The 15641-nt window shown below is 43.4% G+C and overlaps 2 protein-coding genes across 2 annotated transcripts; both read left to right on the top strand.

The window, feature by feature from the left end:
- The first annotated feature begins 443 nt into the window (after window positions 1-443).
- tmem220 (transmembrane protein 220) lies at window positions 444-2694 on the top strand. Its single transcript, XM_040122889.1, has 6 exons — window positions 444-850; window positions 961-990; window positions 1075-1135; window positions 1477-1600; window positions 1977-2036; window positions 2173-2694. The coding sequence occupies exons 1-6, from the start codon at window positions 743-745 to the stop codon at window positions 2303-2305; spliced, it is 516 nt and encodes a 171-aa protein (XP_039978823.1). The 5' UTR covers window positions 444-742; the 3' UTR covers window positions 2306-2694.
- Window positions 2695-3563: 869 nt separating this feature from the next.
- On the top strand, window positions 3564-15446 carry LOC120807267 (protein SCO1 homolog, mitochondrial). Its single transcript, XM_040159055.1, has 7 exons — window positions 3564-3894; window positions 4476-4595; window positions 12898-12988; window positions 13136-13333; window positions 13421-13513; window positions 14645-14760; window positions 14892-15446. Exons 1-7 carry the CDS (start codon window positions 3748-3750, stop codon window positions 15024-15026), a joined length of 900 nt encoding a protein of 299 aa, XP_040014989.1. The 5' UTR covers window positions 3564-3747; the 3' UTR covers window positions 15027-15446.
- The last annotated feature ends 195 nt before the right edge of the window (window positions 15447-15641 follow it).

The raw sequence follows: 15641 nt of genomic DNA, 5'->3' as shown, positions 1-15641 counted from the left end.
ATGATTTCGTGTGATTTTGCGCCATGTTTATTGTCTACGGGTGTGTTTGTCCTTTCTCTGGTGAGACACGGTTTCCCTCCCCCGGTAAAGTTTAATCCAAAATGTTTGGTTGTCCTTACTGTGTCATTGCCTAGCTGTAACTGAAACGTGTCAAATTCACAGCCAGTACAGATTTTGTTTTGTAAAGACACGTCGGAAGTGGGGCTTCTTCATTGTGGCTGCCATGACGTCACTGCGGTCTCCGGTGGAGGGGGGTGGGGGGGTGCTCGTTTTGTCGTACGGCGCAGCCAGGGAAGAAAACGTCCGCGGTTTTAAACTCGTGTAGGTAATAAAGGCAGACCTGTACGGGGTGTTTTCTGCACATTTTGAGGTGGCTCCGTCAAAGGCCAAAAAAGAATAAATAAATGACTGTCTTGTAATCACAGGACTGTAGTCTCGGGAGCGGTGCTGGAAGCTGTGCGACACAAAATGAACGAGAAAAACCTTTGAAAATCCGCCCACAGTGGCGTTTTGTGGGCTTGAATCAGCCCGGAAAGGGGCGTGTGGGCCGGCGTGCGACTCGCCTGGGAAGAGGATGGCATTAAATGACCCGTGAACCCTAATTTTACACCCAACCGGAGCCCCTCCGGGTCGGTCGCGCCGCGCATCGAACGAACCCTCGCTCTTTTTGGTAGTGCGTCTGCTTTCTGGCGTCTCTACGTGCCGCGCGCCCGGGCGGGGACCTGACGGGTCAGGAACAACAATGGGAGAAGTTTGTGACGCGCAGCGCAGAGAGACATGGCTTTTTGTGACTTGGCAAGTCTGCAACGTTTTCATGTCTTTATTCTTCGCTCTTGCCACATATGTACAGGTGAGGGTCTTGCCCCCCCCAACCCTGACCCGCCCCTTCTTTTTTTTTTTTCTCTGTACCCTTCCAATTCGCTATCAATAACCAAACATTTAACTGTGTCTTGGCCTTAGATCAATGATCCAGACGCGGGGTTGTGGATGGTAAGATCGCAGCCACGCCTCGCGGTATCATCTCTTCGGGGATTTTAGATGGGATTTGTCATTCACACCACGTTTCTGCTGCAGGTCGGCTACGGGGTTCCCGCGGTCCTGTGTGCGTTCATTGGCCTCAAGCCCCGCGTGACAGGTAGAGGGACGGGTTTGGATCTGCAGTCGTGCTTATTTGTTGTCGTTTTAGCAAACGCATCGCCCGCTACTGGGTGTAAGAAGTGAGAGTTTCTCTCTCCCTCGTCACTGGCATTTGTTTTTTTCTGCTGAACTCTGCTCCAGTGCAGTTTTCCACTGCTGAAAGCGCCATCAAGTGGCTGCGTGGTGTCTGTGCAGCTCGGGGAGGAACACCTGCAGGGCAGAATTCAGTGCATGATTCCTGCATTGTGTGTGTGTGTGTGTGTGTGTGTGTGTGTGTGTGTGTGTGTGTGTGTGTGTGTGTGCGTGCGTGTGCGTGTGCGTGCATTCTTTCCACTGCAGAGACTTTGCCCTGGAGGCGTGTCGCTGATCTGCATGTGATGATATCCGGCGCTGCTGTTGCCGTGTTAGGTCGGGCGCTTTACAAAGGGCGGATCACGCACATCTTCCAGCAGGAGGAGGGCAGGTACTGCACCTTACCGTTGAACTGATGCACTTGGGTTGACTGAGGTGGTGGGCGATAACCACCTTATACTGTTCCCTCATACACCGATCCGCTGTATATGTGGCTGTCTGTCGTGGCTGACTGGTGTGCACTGTACTGAGGATAGATTTTTGTGTCTCCGTCCCTCTTTTACTTTTCTTGTTCAGCTCTATTATCATTGTTTTCTTTTCAGGTCTCACTAGAACACCTTCAACAGTTAAGCCACGATGAATTTGCACCTACAGGCCCAGCACGACCATAATTAATGAATGAAATCAGCGGCTATAAATTGAGAGCAGAACTGATTTTAGGCGAAGAGAAGAGGAGCGTTTAATGCTGTTTATTTTTCCCGCTCCAGAGAATTTTCTGGTCTCATGCTGACGGTTGTTTGGCTTCTCCTGTGTCGCCACTCCGGAAGGTAACGTTAAGAAGTAGCCAGGGGGGTATTTCTCTTTTCAAAAGTCTTGATTCTCCCAATCTTCCTTTTTAAAAAAAAAAAGTGATTTCACATTGTGTGTCTGAAAGATTGATGCCATCCCGGTCTTCTCTGTCAGGGCTCCAGTCGGGATGCTCCGAGTCTCTACGGCCGCCGCCATCACAGTCTTCCCCTTCGTGGCCTGGCTTTACTACTACATCAACAAGGAGCTGAGAGCCAGCTGGCCTTCACATTGTAAAACTGCTATTTAGACCTAGACGTCTCAATATATATATATTTTTTTTTTTCAGCTAATTAGTCATTCATTTTTTTCGATGTTGTTATGACTGAAAATCCTGGACCACGTACGCTGCTTGAGTAAACATTTTGTAGCATCGTTATAAGCTCATTTCTTTGGAAATTGTGTCAATTTCCAAAGAAATTATGTATTTTGTCTAATGTTTGCCCACAAACTTTATTGCATCAGTACTACAATCTCTATCTTTCCCTTTAAAGTTCAATTTGATGCATAATTGTGGACTGATATGGATTAAAGATTTAAGAGATGTTGATGATTTTTACATTTACTCTGATATTTCTCTTTCAAATGAAGTGCACTGTGTAAATAGTATAAAATTTGCTAATAAAAAAAGTGAATCAACTCGGCCTTTAGTCCAAGTTTCTACATATTAGGGGGAAGCTAAATCTCCTGGGTCAGACTGGATTCACACAGGTATCAAGACAGGGATATGCTTGAAATCGCAAGCAGGGCCCATCTTTTCGGGGCCGGTTTACGGAGCTCGCCAGGGCGGCTGCACATGAGCAGATGTCTTACCGACTGGGAGATAGGTTAGAAAAATATACTTAATAATGGGGCAAATATTTGACCTAGTGGAAAACAGATAGCTGCTGTTGTAATGATTAGGAGCAGATTGTGGTTAGAAACCGATGAACCTGTGTATTTTTCCTTCGCCTCCGTCTTTGAAGGCTGAACACACATTTGAGTACGTTCCCTTTAGGTGACTATACATTTATTTATCCCGCCAGGGTTTAGACCTTACGCTCTCATCCGTGCATATCATTCGTGCACGTATATATTGCAGTGCCAAGGATGGGACGGTGTTAGTGCAGTCAGCGAGCGGAGAACTGGAGCTCGGACGATGGAAATATGTGTGAGAAACTACAGAAAGTGGAGTCAGTAATTACACATTGACTGAAAAATATAAGCAAATTATTTATTTATGTATTCAGCAATTTTTCTTCCCAGAGGCTGAGGGATGGATACCTTATGATATGTCATAATAAAGTGTGTATGTATGTGTGAATATATTTGTGTACATATGTGCACTAGAATACACACATGCACACACACACAAGTTGGTAATAATCATAACCTTTTTGAGTTTTAATCATACAAGATACTCATTTTTTAACTGGATGTTTCAGCCTCCAGGTGGCAGCAGAGAGCCGAGAGACGGGGAGGGTCATAGAAGAAGACGTGAAAACGTAATTTCCTGTGTTTAATAACACCTGCCAGTACACTGATCTGAGAGCAGCCTTTTAAATTTTTGCATCGACCATTTTAAGCTGTCATGAATGCGAGGAACTGACTTGAGAACAGGAGGTTGAATGCCGTGTTTCCTTCACTTTTCACCTTTTTCGTAATGTAGCAACCGTTTCCTTGTCTCAGCAGCGTTCCTGTCAAGGTCCAGACATGGCCCAGAGTGTTTTATATCACAGGCTGTTTCACAGTAACGGCAAGGTCTTACAAAAATGTACCGTCAGATTCACACACAGTGTTTTAGGGAGAGAAACTGGACTGAAAAACACACTGTCACCGCGAAGAGTCCACTGCTGCCTGGTAGGTCAAAGCTAGCCACTGATGTCAGCTGTTGTACCAAACTCCATTAAGAAATTTTGCAATTTAGCCTACGCATTACCAACAAGGCTTTAGCTGCGTTTATTAGCTAAAACGTGACTTTAACTTTAAAACTAAGACTATTGAAATATTAGACGAAACATTTGTACTCATTTCACAGCTATAGCAGCTTATTGAACCAGTGCTACCTGGCAGGTCAAAAACACCTACTAGTACTTTTGGTAATATAGTATGGAAAGAGTCTTTTTGGATATAATATCAAACCAAACTCGTTGTAACGTTGTTTTAGTTGAACTGGCTCTTCAAGTCATGCTTTTCTTTTCCGCCCACTAAGGTTTATTTTTTATCATATAAACATTTCTTACAGTTGACAAGTTATTAAAATACTAGCAGACAGTCTCAAGCTGTCCAAATTAAAAGTGCTTAATAATTCAGTGGCGATCGCCAGTTACCCCATCAGTATTTCCATGAAACAGCACCTTAAATTGGTAAATGTCTGAATAGAGTTTGGCGAAATGCGAGCTGTTTTTAAGTTTTATGAGCACTAAAGACTTCATTAACAGGTGAACGTGAGTCAGTGGTACGCCTGCAGAACAACACGGTGGCTGAATCAGCGCTGCTCGAGAACATTTTCCTCAATACCTCCACCACCCTCATCGGGGGGTGAGCCGAAGAAGTCTGGGGTAAGTGATGAAAGTTCAGAAACAAGGTTGTAAATCCCCAGTTTTAACGGGTCCTTATTCATACCCGATCAGTATTAACTGGCAGGTAGTGAATTAAGTTTGAAGGGTCAAATAGAGAGTATTCACATGTCCTCACAATGTTTGGAAAATTTTTAAGACATTCTCAAATTTAAAAACTGTAATTAGAAGAGACATTATTCGTCATAATGTAGTAACTTACAGTATTTATGTTGCAGATGCAGTAAACAGTAGCTGCCTTTGGTGCCTTTCTGTGCCAGTGTACTAGTCTGAGTTTGCAAATGCTAATGCATATCTTTTACACTGAAGCTTCTAAAAGTGAATGCTTTGTACTTATTATTATTATTATTATTATTATTATTATTATTAATAAAGCTGCAACTTGTAACTTCAAACCTCACCAAAAAAATTACGGAGCAACTAGAGCCATGGTTTTAAAGACGTTTCACGCTGTTTGCGATAAATATGTCATCAGGTGACCAGTTAGAGCCGGTCAGCCATCATTCACGGGATCGTAGGTGTGGTCCCCTTCTCCCCTTGTCCGCTGGTCGAGGTGTAAATGTCAGGTTCAAACAACCTAAAACAGATATAAGCACAGTAATGAGGCAGGACACAGAGTGGTGAGGTTAAATACTTGCAAGGAGAACGGACAGAGAGTGCTCAGTTACAATCTCCAACCCGCCCTGAGTTTCTCAGCCGTCTACCTCGCTCTTTTATTTCCATAGGGTGGTTCATATGTCGGCATAGCTGCACAATCTCATCTAAGAAGCAGAGTGCCTCCTGCCTGTCTCAGGGACAGGACAAGAGACAAAAACAAGGAAAAGGGCAATCTATCTTATCTTTATTTGGGGGGTAACTGCTTCGCAGCTGCAGTACCTCCTTGCGCATAGCTTTCAAGGGTGCTGATAACAACAGATAATGAGCGAAGCATGGGATAATTTATGTACATTCTTCTAACATTTCCCTCCTGTTTATCACATATTTGCTCATTTCTCATTTCACTTTAACAGCCACTTCAGTAGATTTTCAGCAGTAAGATCATTTTTCATGAGAACAAATACATTTACACTCAGAGTTTAGTTAGACATAGCTCTCATCATCATCATCTCCATAGTCCCCAGGATCAGGGAACAAATCAGAAAGATGATGGTCTTCATCTTTGTCGTCATCTGCATCTTCTTCACGTGACTCCTGACCCAGGAGAGTATACGTTTGTGTGAAATCTTGTTTCATAGGTGTTATTGCAGTGAAGATGAGTCGCTGAGTGAGAGATCTAATACAGGGAATACAACAACATCCACAGAGGGTTAGAATAGCAGTAAAAACAGCAAGTGACACTAAGATGGAGGACACCAGAGCCTTGTATGTCCCAAACTTGTTCAGCCAGTCATCCCACATGGAGGTGTCGACGCCGGAGTGTTCCTTCATCTTCTTGTTCAGGATCCGTAATCCATCTACTGCAACAGACAAACTGCCATCTGCAGCGGTGTTATTAGGAATGAACGTACAACATCGTTCCCCAAACATTGAACACACTCCTCCTTTCTCGGCTAGAATCATGTCAATGGCTATTCTGTTCTGGAACGCCATTAGGGAGGTGGCTGCTAATTGCTGATGAACTGCTTCAAACCCTCGCTGTGTCAGATTGCCTAATTTCTGCACATTATAATGGACATAGTTGATTCTGTCAACATTTTTGTTTATAGTACACCACCAACCGATGCTAGACTCAAACCCTGCAGCTACCTGATCAACCAATTTGTATTCATCAGGCACTCCTCTTGGTACTCCTATAGCATCAATATAGGTTGGGTCTGGGCTAACATCTCTTTCTGTTTTGAACAGAAGTTTTTCTCCGATCATGTTGGTGAGTAATTCTCTCAGCGTCAGGTTGAATCTGTAGGTAAAATAATATTACTCCAGTCATTTCCACTAGTTTTGTAACCGTTTACATCAGTATAAGCATTGTATCCCGCCAAATGTTTTGTGGTATAGCCTCTAGTCATGGGCAAATCATAGAAGCACCAATGAGGTGCTAGTCATGGGCAAATCATAGAAGCACCAATCCGCTGTGCCATTCTTGCAATTATAGCAGAGGTAGGGATCTGGTGTTGTTCCACCTATAGTGGTCGAGGTATTGCAGGGATTTGAGAATGCTCCCGTCAGAATTTTAACATGGGCATCTGTCCCTACCCTTCTCCGCGTTCGCATAAGTTGAGGTGCTTCTGTTTGGATTTTGACTGTTTCAGTACTATTTGCGCACTTCGACGGAGGGTCCCACAAATACCATACCAGGACAAACACTACTATAAATGATAGCAGAAATAGCCAGCACTTTACGAGGTCTGACAACACACGCGGTCGAGTCATTGCGGGGACTGTAACTGCTATAGATTTAGCGGCTTGTAATTTCTTCTCTGAGTTTCGAGTCTACTTGACCTCTAGAAAGTCAAGTCCACTCTATTGTCAGTTTTCGCTCGCTATTTCTGTTCAGTGTCCTCGGCCACAATGACACGTTTGCAGTGTGTTAAGTGGACCCAGGTGGATCTCTCCGCTATCTTTAATGCTGTGTGTGAGGCAGGACACAGAGTGGTTGTGAGAGCAATGTGGCCATGCACGACAAATGGCGAGAAGGTGACAGGAAAGTCATACTAGTTTGCAGTAATAGTGCTGAGACCGCATGAGGCACTTTTAATACTAGTGGGCGGAACAGTACTATTACTGCACTTGTTTCCACAGCCACAGAGGCTGCAATAACCGCTTTCACACATTGTGGGAGTGCACAGGCCACACTGTCTAGTCTCGATGAGAAATATGCTATTGGTCTTAATTTGTCACCGTGCTGCTGTGCGAGACCTGAGGTCATGAGATGACCTTTGCAGTCTACCATCTGTATGAACGGTTTGTTGTAATCTGGTAAGGCCAACGCTGTGCTAGACACTAACACTTGCTTGATTGTGCAGAAAGCTGTCTCTGCTTCTGCAGTCCACTTCAACTGAGATGTCATTTTGAGATCTTCCTCATACATCATTTTGCTCAGTGGTGACGTTATTTCAGCATAATTTGGTACCCAGTTTCTACAATAATTAGTTAAGCCTAGGAAGGACATCATTTGCTTTTTTGTTTGAGGTTTAGGTGCTTGCAAGATTGCAGTCTTTCTGTCTTCCACTATAGTTCGCCCTCCTTCATTCAAATTGTGTCCTAAGTACTTAGCTTCTCGTTTGCACATCTGTAATTTATTTTTGCTCACTTTGTGTCCCTCCTGTGCCAGATGTTTCAGCAGTGCCAATGTGTCTGTTTTGCATGTTTCTTCATCAAGGGAGGCTAACAACACGTCATCTACATAGATGAGGATTTGGCTCTTCCCTGGAGGCGTGAATTTAGCCATGCTAGCGTTCATTACTTGAGAGTAAATTGTGGGACTTTCAGTACCCTTGTGGCAGTCTGGTGTATGTGTATCTCTGTCCACCAGACGTAAATGCAAACCAAAATTGACTCTCTTTTGCGATTGGTATGGAGAAAAAGGCATTGCTGATATCTACCACAGTGAAAAACCTTGCATCTTGTCTTAATGTATTCAGGAGAGTGTAAGGATCTGGGACACAGGGAGCTCTTTGGATTACTGCATTGTTTACTGCTTGTAAATCTTGTACCATGCGCCATCCTACAGATGGTGCTTGCTTTTTGACCGGGAATATAGGAGTGTTACATGGGGAATCATCACACTTAATTATCACTCCTGCAGCAATTAAATCAGTTATCACTGGTTTTATGCCTTCACTTGCATCTGGTTTTAAGGGATACTGTTTTACACATGGTCTGTACTCCGTTTTTGGTCTGATTTGAACGGGCAGTGCTCCTTTTATTAAGCCAACATCAGTGGACCCTTTTGACCACAGCCCTACAGGAACTGCTTCCAACAGGCTTTCTTCTTCCTGTGTTAGCATTAAGTTTCATTTTGAGTCTTTTGCATCGGAGTGTAGATGCACTCCTTCTTGGACTTGAATGGTCCAGAATAGGGCTTTCCTGGTCAGACCAGTTGAGTCACTGTACCAAGTGTTTACTGATGTTGCAGTCCAATCAGTTGCTTGCTCGCCCTGCTGCACTATTTTTCCCAAATCTTTCCAAGTTTTGGTTTTGTCTTTGTACAGAGAGATGTGTGGAGGCGTCCACATTCTGAGCAGTTTCCCTACTCTGTCTGTTAGTGTGACGCCTGCTACTGCGGTATTCTCTGCATCTGAGTACAGATAACTGACTGTGACTGTAGCAGGGGTAACTGCAGCCAGCTTTTTCTCGTACTCTGGGTCTGGTCCAGGTGCGTTTCGGTACCACATCGTGATATGCAATGAATCATCAGTCATTGCATTTTCAACTTTTCTGATTGCATTTTTCCCTTCTGCCATCAGAGCTGTCCCTGTTTTCTGAGGTGTTTTGTTAGGGATGTCTAGTGAGTAATAGTAATAAGGCTGACCTGTCCCTCTGAGAACAAAAATGTTCCCTTGAGCCAATTCTTCTTTTCGCACAACGGCCATGTGTCCCTCTTTTGTCGGAACCAATGCAAGTTCCAGCTGCAGTAGGCCATCTCGGCCTAGGAGATTTACTGGACATTCTGGGAGCATTAGTATTGACAATTGACACGATCGCCCTTTTGGATCTCTAACCCAAGCAGGTTCTGATTGTGGTGCGTAGGTCAAGCGTCCATTAGCACATCTTACTGACACCTTTTGATCACTAGGTGAGTAATTTGGAAATGGCTCTGTACAGGTTGTTCTACATGCCCCAGCATCACATAGGAATGTAACAGGTTTACCATTTATCAATAATGTTATTTCTGGTCTTGCATCATTAAGGGATAAAATCTCTTGCAAATTTAGCTCCACCTCCTCATCACTGTTTTTCTCAAATTCCGAGGAGACTCATTTCCTGGATCATCTAGTCATGCTGATGATTTACTTTGGTCAGGGCATTCACGTGCCCTATGGCCTTCTCTGCCACAGTTCCAGCATTCCATCCCAGAGCGCTTATCTGTACTGCGACCTCGGCCCCGACCTCTAAAGCCTCCTCTAAAACCTCCCCTGCCTTTTGGCCTACCCCTCCCGTGGCCTTGGTGGTATATTTTGTCTCCCTCGTCCAGATAGAAGGTTTCTACAGATGGCTTTTTGTCCTTTTTCCCTTTAGTCACTTTCTCTGCGTGTAATGCATGACTTATGTATTCCTCCAATGTCCCTGTTGACAGATTTATATAGTGTTTCTGTACCCATCCATGTATTCCTTCTCTCGCTCCTGCATGTAGGGCATTTTTCAACTGCTGTCTGTATGCTCCTACATCATCACCATTGTCTTCTAAACCGCTATGGGCTCTGAAAACATTAGCCATCCTGACTCTGTAGTCATCAAATGACTCATCATCTTTTTGTTTAACCCTGCCTATCTCTGTGTAGTTGGCTTTTCTCTGAAAACGTGCTCTGGCTCTTCTTGCTAAGCCTTCAATTCTATGTTGTAATTCTGGTGTGTCAGGGGGTAGGGGGCGTCCCTGACTATCCCTAGGGTTCCAATCTCCCCTCACGTGGTGCCATTCAATGCCCATAGCAGTCATCCATACCTGCTGGACCTCATTACCATTGAGGTGGTATGATCGTCTCAGATCATCCAAGTCTTCTAAGAACTGAGTTATGTCTTCTTTGTGTGGGGTGAGACTTTGTGCAGCTTTCTTTATGTCTTCTGCTGTCCATGTACGATACACTAACATTGTGGGCTGCTGATTGTCTTGGCCCATTAGTGGATTTGGAACTTCAATCATCGAACACTCTTCTACAGTATCAGATGAGGGGGGTGCTGACGGAGGTGGGGATAATAGCTTCCCTAATGTTTTAGACCACGACAGCCTGGGTCCTTTTTGTGACATCATGTGGCTTGGTCCAGAGCTATATTCTGGTAGAGGAGGTTCATCTGGTATGTCAGGGTATAGTTTTTGCTTTGTGCCTTTAGTGGGTGTCTTTTTTGGTGTGGCCCCTGATGCATGTCCTCCACTAGCTCCCTCGTCGTCTTCCTCCTCTTTCTCTACTCTTTGTGGCATCTGCCTCCTTCTTGTCACTACATACTCATCATCTTCCTTTCTGTGAAACATAACTTCCGGTTCCTTTCCTTTTTGCTGCTCTCGCGACTCTCCCTCTCTCTCTTTTTCTCTTTGTTCTTCCTCTCTCTTTTTTCTCTGGCCCTCTTCTCTGCATTTTGCTATCTTTAGCCAGCATTCTGTATCCTCAAAGCCTAGTTTTTTCATACGACTTTTATCATTTTGTGCGTCACGCCGTATTTTCTCTTGTAAGACTGTAATCTTTTGTGTATTTAGGCTTCCATCGTAATCAAATTTTCTTATCCATTTATCGAGATGCTTGGTATATTGGTGGTCATGTTTTTCAACATATTTCCAGTCTTTACACCTTAGGGCTTCTCGCGGACTCTGCTTACTGTTTCCTTTCCCCATTTTAATGTTTTGGATCAGTCTTTCAATACCTAGGGTATTCTATGACTGATATTTCTTAAATTGAGATAACAGAAATCCTGTTGTGATAATCCTCAAGCTTCTACCTCCAAGGAGGCGAAGGATTCTTGCCTAGTGCTTCCACAACAGTTTGTTATTTGACTCTCAATTTTATTTCATGATAGAGAATACCTAGTGGTATACTCTATCCATTCACTCCCCTTCTTTTGAAAAACAACTGTGGTCACTGTTTTATTACGGAATTTATCGGACTCCGCCGTCCCTCTTTTACCTGTCAGTGCCTAGGATTCACAGGGTTTTGTTTAACGCCTAAAGCCGTACTACCAGTGTACTCTTTACCGTTTTTCTCTGAGACCCGCCTTCACGCGTTCTCTAACAGTCTACCACAGTGTTTTCCTTTCATTGCTTTTTAATGAAAATAACACTCACCAAACCGTAGTCCTCCTCTTGGATTCCCGTCAACCCTTAGACTCCAACTGGCGAGCCGAAGCCCAGTACCGGAAAGGGTCTTTTTAGGCCGAGCTTCTAAGCACGGCCTGCCGTGGCCACGGTCTTAACTGGTGTTCCGCTCCGCCCGTAGGAGTCCTCGGGTGTGTTGGGATCCGGCTCGAAGGACCAAGTAAATGTCAGGTTCAAACAACCTAAAACAGATATAAGCACAGTAATGAGGCAGGACACAGAGTGGTGAGGTTAAATACTTGCAAGGAGAACGGACAGAGAGTGCTCAGTTACAATCTCCAACCCGCTCTGAGTTTCTCAGCCGTCTACCTCGCTCTTTTATTACCATAGGGTGGTTCTTTCTCACATATGTCGGCATAGCTGCACAATCCCATCTTAGAAGCAGGGTGCCTCCTGCTTGTCTCAGGGACAGGACAAGAGACAGGGCAATCTATCTTATCTTGATTTGGGGAGTAACTGCTTCGCAGCTGCAGATACTCTCCTGCGCAAGGCTTTCAAGGGTGCAGTATAACAACAGATAATGAGCAAAGCATGGGATAATTTATGTACATTCTTCTAACAGTCTTTGAGCAAGAAACCGAATCCCAAATTGCTCCTGATCCATGTATGTAACGGGGAAAAAACCTAAACTGCTTAGGCAATATACATTTAGACAACAAAGGCATCATTAAATGGAAAGGGGAGACTTAATAAACACTTTACGAGTGCCGAGTATGGAGAGCATCTTTTTGGACAGTGTTTTTAAGTGTTTCAACAAACTTCATTACACCAATCAATAGATCAACAACACGCTAACGGAAAAGTCTTGGCAAGGTAATATCAGCTATAAATTTGACTGTTATCAGGGCCTCCCAAACAACATCCAAACTATTGTGAGACACACAAACTCACCTTACAAACTCAAACGTAATGAAATCGTTTAATGCAGGGTGACCCACGGGATAATTAGCTATTAAAGTGAATAATTAATTTTTCAGTACAAAATTGTTGCTCAGCAATTGCTTAAATATTACTTGAACAGTACGTTATCATGCATAACAGCCAGATTTCTTTCTGACCACAGGCGGAATATTTGCAGTTTATTCTAACACATTAAATAAGCTCATTATGATTCTCTCTTTTTAACAAACCCTCAACAAAGTTTGTTAGAGGGTTGAATCTGTGAACTCATCATAATAAGAACATCTGCTTCAGGCAGTCTGGGAGGAAAAGAACATTTAGATTTGTTACTAGATTTTAGACCAAATAAACCCAAGAAGTAGTTGTTTTAAAATGTAAATATTCCTCTGTGATATTGTTTTTCTCATTGTCTCCTCTGTAAAGCCTGTGACGTGGAAATCTTTAGCAATAACATTTGCTATTGGAGGTGCTTTGCTGGGAGGCATGAAATATTTCAAAAAAGAAAAGGAAGAAAGTGAGTATTTTACTGGGAACTTTAAAGTCAAGTTAATACGTAATACAAGTTAGTGAACTGAGGTAATAAAGCAACTGTGCCATGTCTGAACCAAGTAACCAAGTTAAATTGTGAGTTGACTGTTGATTTGACTGTTGAATTCTGCAGTGATTGAAAAAGAGAGGAACAAATCAATAGGGAGACCAGCGCTGGGTGGCCCGTTCTCGCTCACTGATCACAACAACAAGCCCGCCAAGAGTGAGGACTTCCTGGGCCAGTGGCTCCTCATCTATTTTGGGTTCACTCACTGCCCGGACATCTGCCCGGATGAATTAGAGAAAATGATCGAAGTAGTGGATGAGATAGGTAATACAAACAGTTTATATAGCAGACAATGAGACACAAAAGTTGTTTCGCTTACCAAACATCCTGTTCGTGTTTGGCTTCCCACAGATAAAATAAAGTCCCTTCCAAACCTGACGCCTCTCCTCATCACCATCGATCCTGACAGAGACACTCCAGAGGCCATGGCTGCCTATGTGAAAGGTACAAAACCCACGTAACCCGGCTGTGTTTGTAACTGGATTTTCATTTTCATACCGTAGGTGTGGGGTCATCTGTGGTTCAATAGTAGAGTTGAACAAGGGCAATTGAATTCTCAGAAAAACTTACTCCCTCTTCCCAGGATAAATCCCTGTTTCTGTGCCCCTGTGAGTTTGCATGCTTATTTGCATACTGAAGACTTATTATATGTACTAAACGATACCTCATCTGGCTCTATTATGCGGCTGCTGTGGCTAAACACTGGGTCTGACTTTAAAATGCTCTTCTTACGATAGCATAACTGGATCAACTTTGAAGGTGCGGCAGGTTTCTTCCAATAACTTGTCATGTAAAAATGGCACCTTACAGTCCAGCTCTCTGGCAAAACATCTTCAGAGTAGGTGTGAACGGTGCGGAGGGCTCAAACAGCAGAGCAGCACTCAGCAGATGAAACATCAAGTGCAGGCGATCGCCTGAAAGTCACGACCAAATGTCCAGCAGCGATTCCTCAAACCACGGAAAAGAGCGAGCAGAGATGGCTGCACGCGATTGATTTCGCTTGCTCGGCGCCGCATGCGGTAGTGACCTCACATCAGACTTTAAGAGGATAAGAAGAAGAAGGGGATGAAATATTTCTGCAATGTTAGCTTTGTGTTTTGTTTCGTTTTTTTGTTTTGTTTGTTTTGTTTTTACCACAAAGAAAGAAATTATTGTTCCGCCCCAAATTTTATCAGATAATGTGAGAATGTTTGGAAGAATAACAAACAGGAACCACCTTCACTTATGGTGTGAAATCAGTTTTCTGGGAAAAAGAGTCATATATTCCCGTGAAGTAATAATATTAAAATCACAGCCTTCAAGTGTATTCAGCGTTGCAGGGCTGTAAACACCAGGATGAGTATAAATGTGAGCACCAGCATGTGTAATTATGCACAAATAAAACGCTGCCACTTATCTTGTTCAATCTCTTTCATGAACTGTATTTCTGGATATTAAAATAATTTTTATTTATGTTTTCTACTGAACTGAGTTTTGAACCACAGATTAATCCTGACTTTCCCCTATTAATAGATAACTTTTGTTGTTGTTGTTGTTTTTTACCATTTTATGTCTAATACATAATGTACTTCTCAGAGTTTTCCCCGAAGCTGATTGGCCTGACGGGGACAACAGCTGAGATTGAGCAGGTTTCCAGATCCTACAGAGTGTATTACAGTCAGGGACCAAAGGACGAAGACAACGACTACATTGTGAGTTGGAACTGGCTCTGTTGTCACTCATACTACACGTCTTAATGACGGAAGGATACTGTTGGACGTAAATTCCGGATGCGTCCACTAAGAGAAGCATCTGTCTGAATTCCACCCCTTTTTGTCCTTAGGTCGACCACACGATCATCATGTACCTTGTGGGACCAGACGGAGAGTTTGTGGAGTATTTTGGACAGAACAAGCGGAGTGTGGAGATCACCAGCTCAATAGCAGCGCATATGAGAAAGTACAACAAGGAGAAGTGAGCTGCAGCCTGTTAGAGCCCACTACGGACTGACAGACTGCCCTCGGGTGTTTCTGTGTAATCTGGCTGACTTAAATCATCACGGCCATCTCATATTTGCAGTCATTATTTATTTTGGATACGCTATTATATAAAGTTAAAGCGTCTGCGGTAACATTCCTTACAGAGGGTGGTGTGCAGAAGGAAACAGGCCTGCTGTGCTGTTATATTGTTCTCCATTATTATCCACAATACATGTCACGCTCCTGCATTCACATAAGCTGGAAAACACTGCTAGTGCTTCCTGCTTGGAAATAATTGCACACATGAGCTCCAGCTCCTCAGTATCTTTGATTTCTGATGCAAACAAGAAGCGAGTACCTGAAGACAAATGTAGGAGACGAAATGAACCTTTGATTTTGTGATAAAAGCCGAAATACAATGCATTTTTTGGATTTGTTTTATTTGTGCTTGACAGGCAAAACGTGGTTCAATGTAAAGACTGATATTTGTTTTCATTAAGTCCAACTTAAAGCCTGCATGTGTAGGTTTCTGGTGATAGTATCAAAAAAGAAACTAGAGCTAGACTGAAGGCACCGATATCTGTGTATATGCTGACCGATAAGCAACAAGAACT

Source organism: Xiphias gladius, chromosome 3 (assembly GCF_016859285.1).
Source record: "Xiphias gladius isolate SHS-SW01 ecotype Sanya breed wild chromosome 3, ASM1685928v1, whole genome shotgun sequence".
Taxonomy (NCBI): Eukaryota; Metazoa; Chordata; class Actinopteri; order Istiophoriformes; family Xiphiidae; genus Xiphias; species Xiphias gladius.
The sequence above is the reverse complement of the archived record's forward strand: the minus strand, read 5'-3'. Positions and strand labels throughout refer to the sequence as shown.

Excerpts from the sequence above, each read along its gene's own strand:
- tmem220 (XM_040122889.1), top strand. The coding sequence starts at position 743 with ATGGGAGAAGTTTGTGACGCGCAGCGCAGAGAGACATGGCTTTTTGTG. Across the intron at positions 851-960 it reads CTCTTGCCACATATGTACAG|ATCAATGATCCAGACGCGGG; the intron begins GTGAGGGTCTTG and ends TCTTGGCCTTAG. Across the intron at positions 1,601-1,976 it reads TTCCAGCAGGAGGAGGGCAG|AGAATTTTCTGGTCTCATGC; the intron begins GTACTGCACCTT and ends TTCCCGCTCCAG.
- LOC120807267 (XM_040159055.1), top strand. The coding sequence starts at position 3,748 with ATGGCCCAGAGTGTTTTATATCACAGGCTGTTTCACAGTAACGGCAAG. Across the intron at positions 3,895-4,475 it reads GAAGAGTCCACTGCTGCCTG|GTGAACGTGAGTCAGTGGTA; the intron begins GTAGGTCAAAGC and ends CTTCATTAACAG. Across the intron at positions 14,761-14,891 it reads ACGAAGACAACGACTACATT|GTCGACCACACGATCATCAT; the intron begins GTGAGTTGGAAC and ends TTTTGTCCTTAG.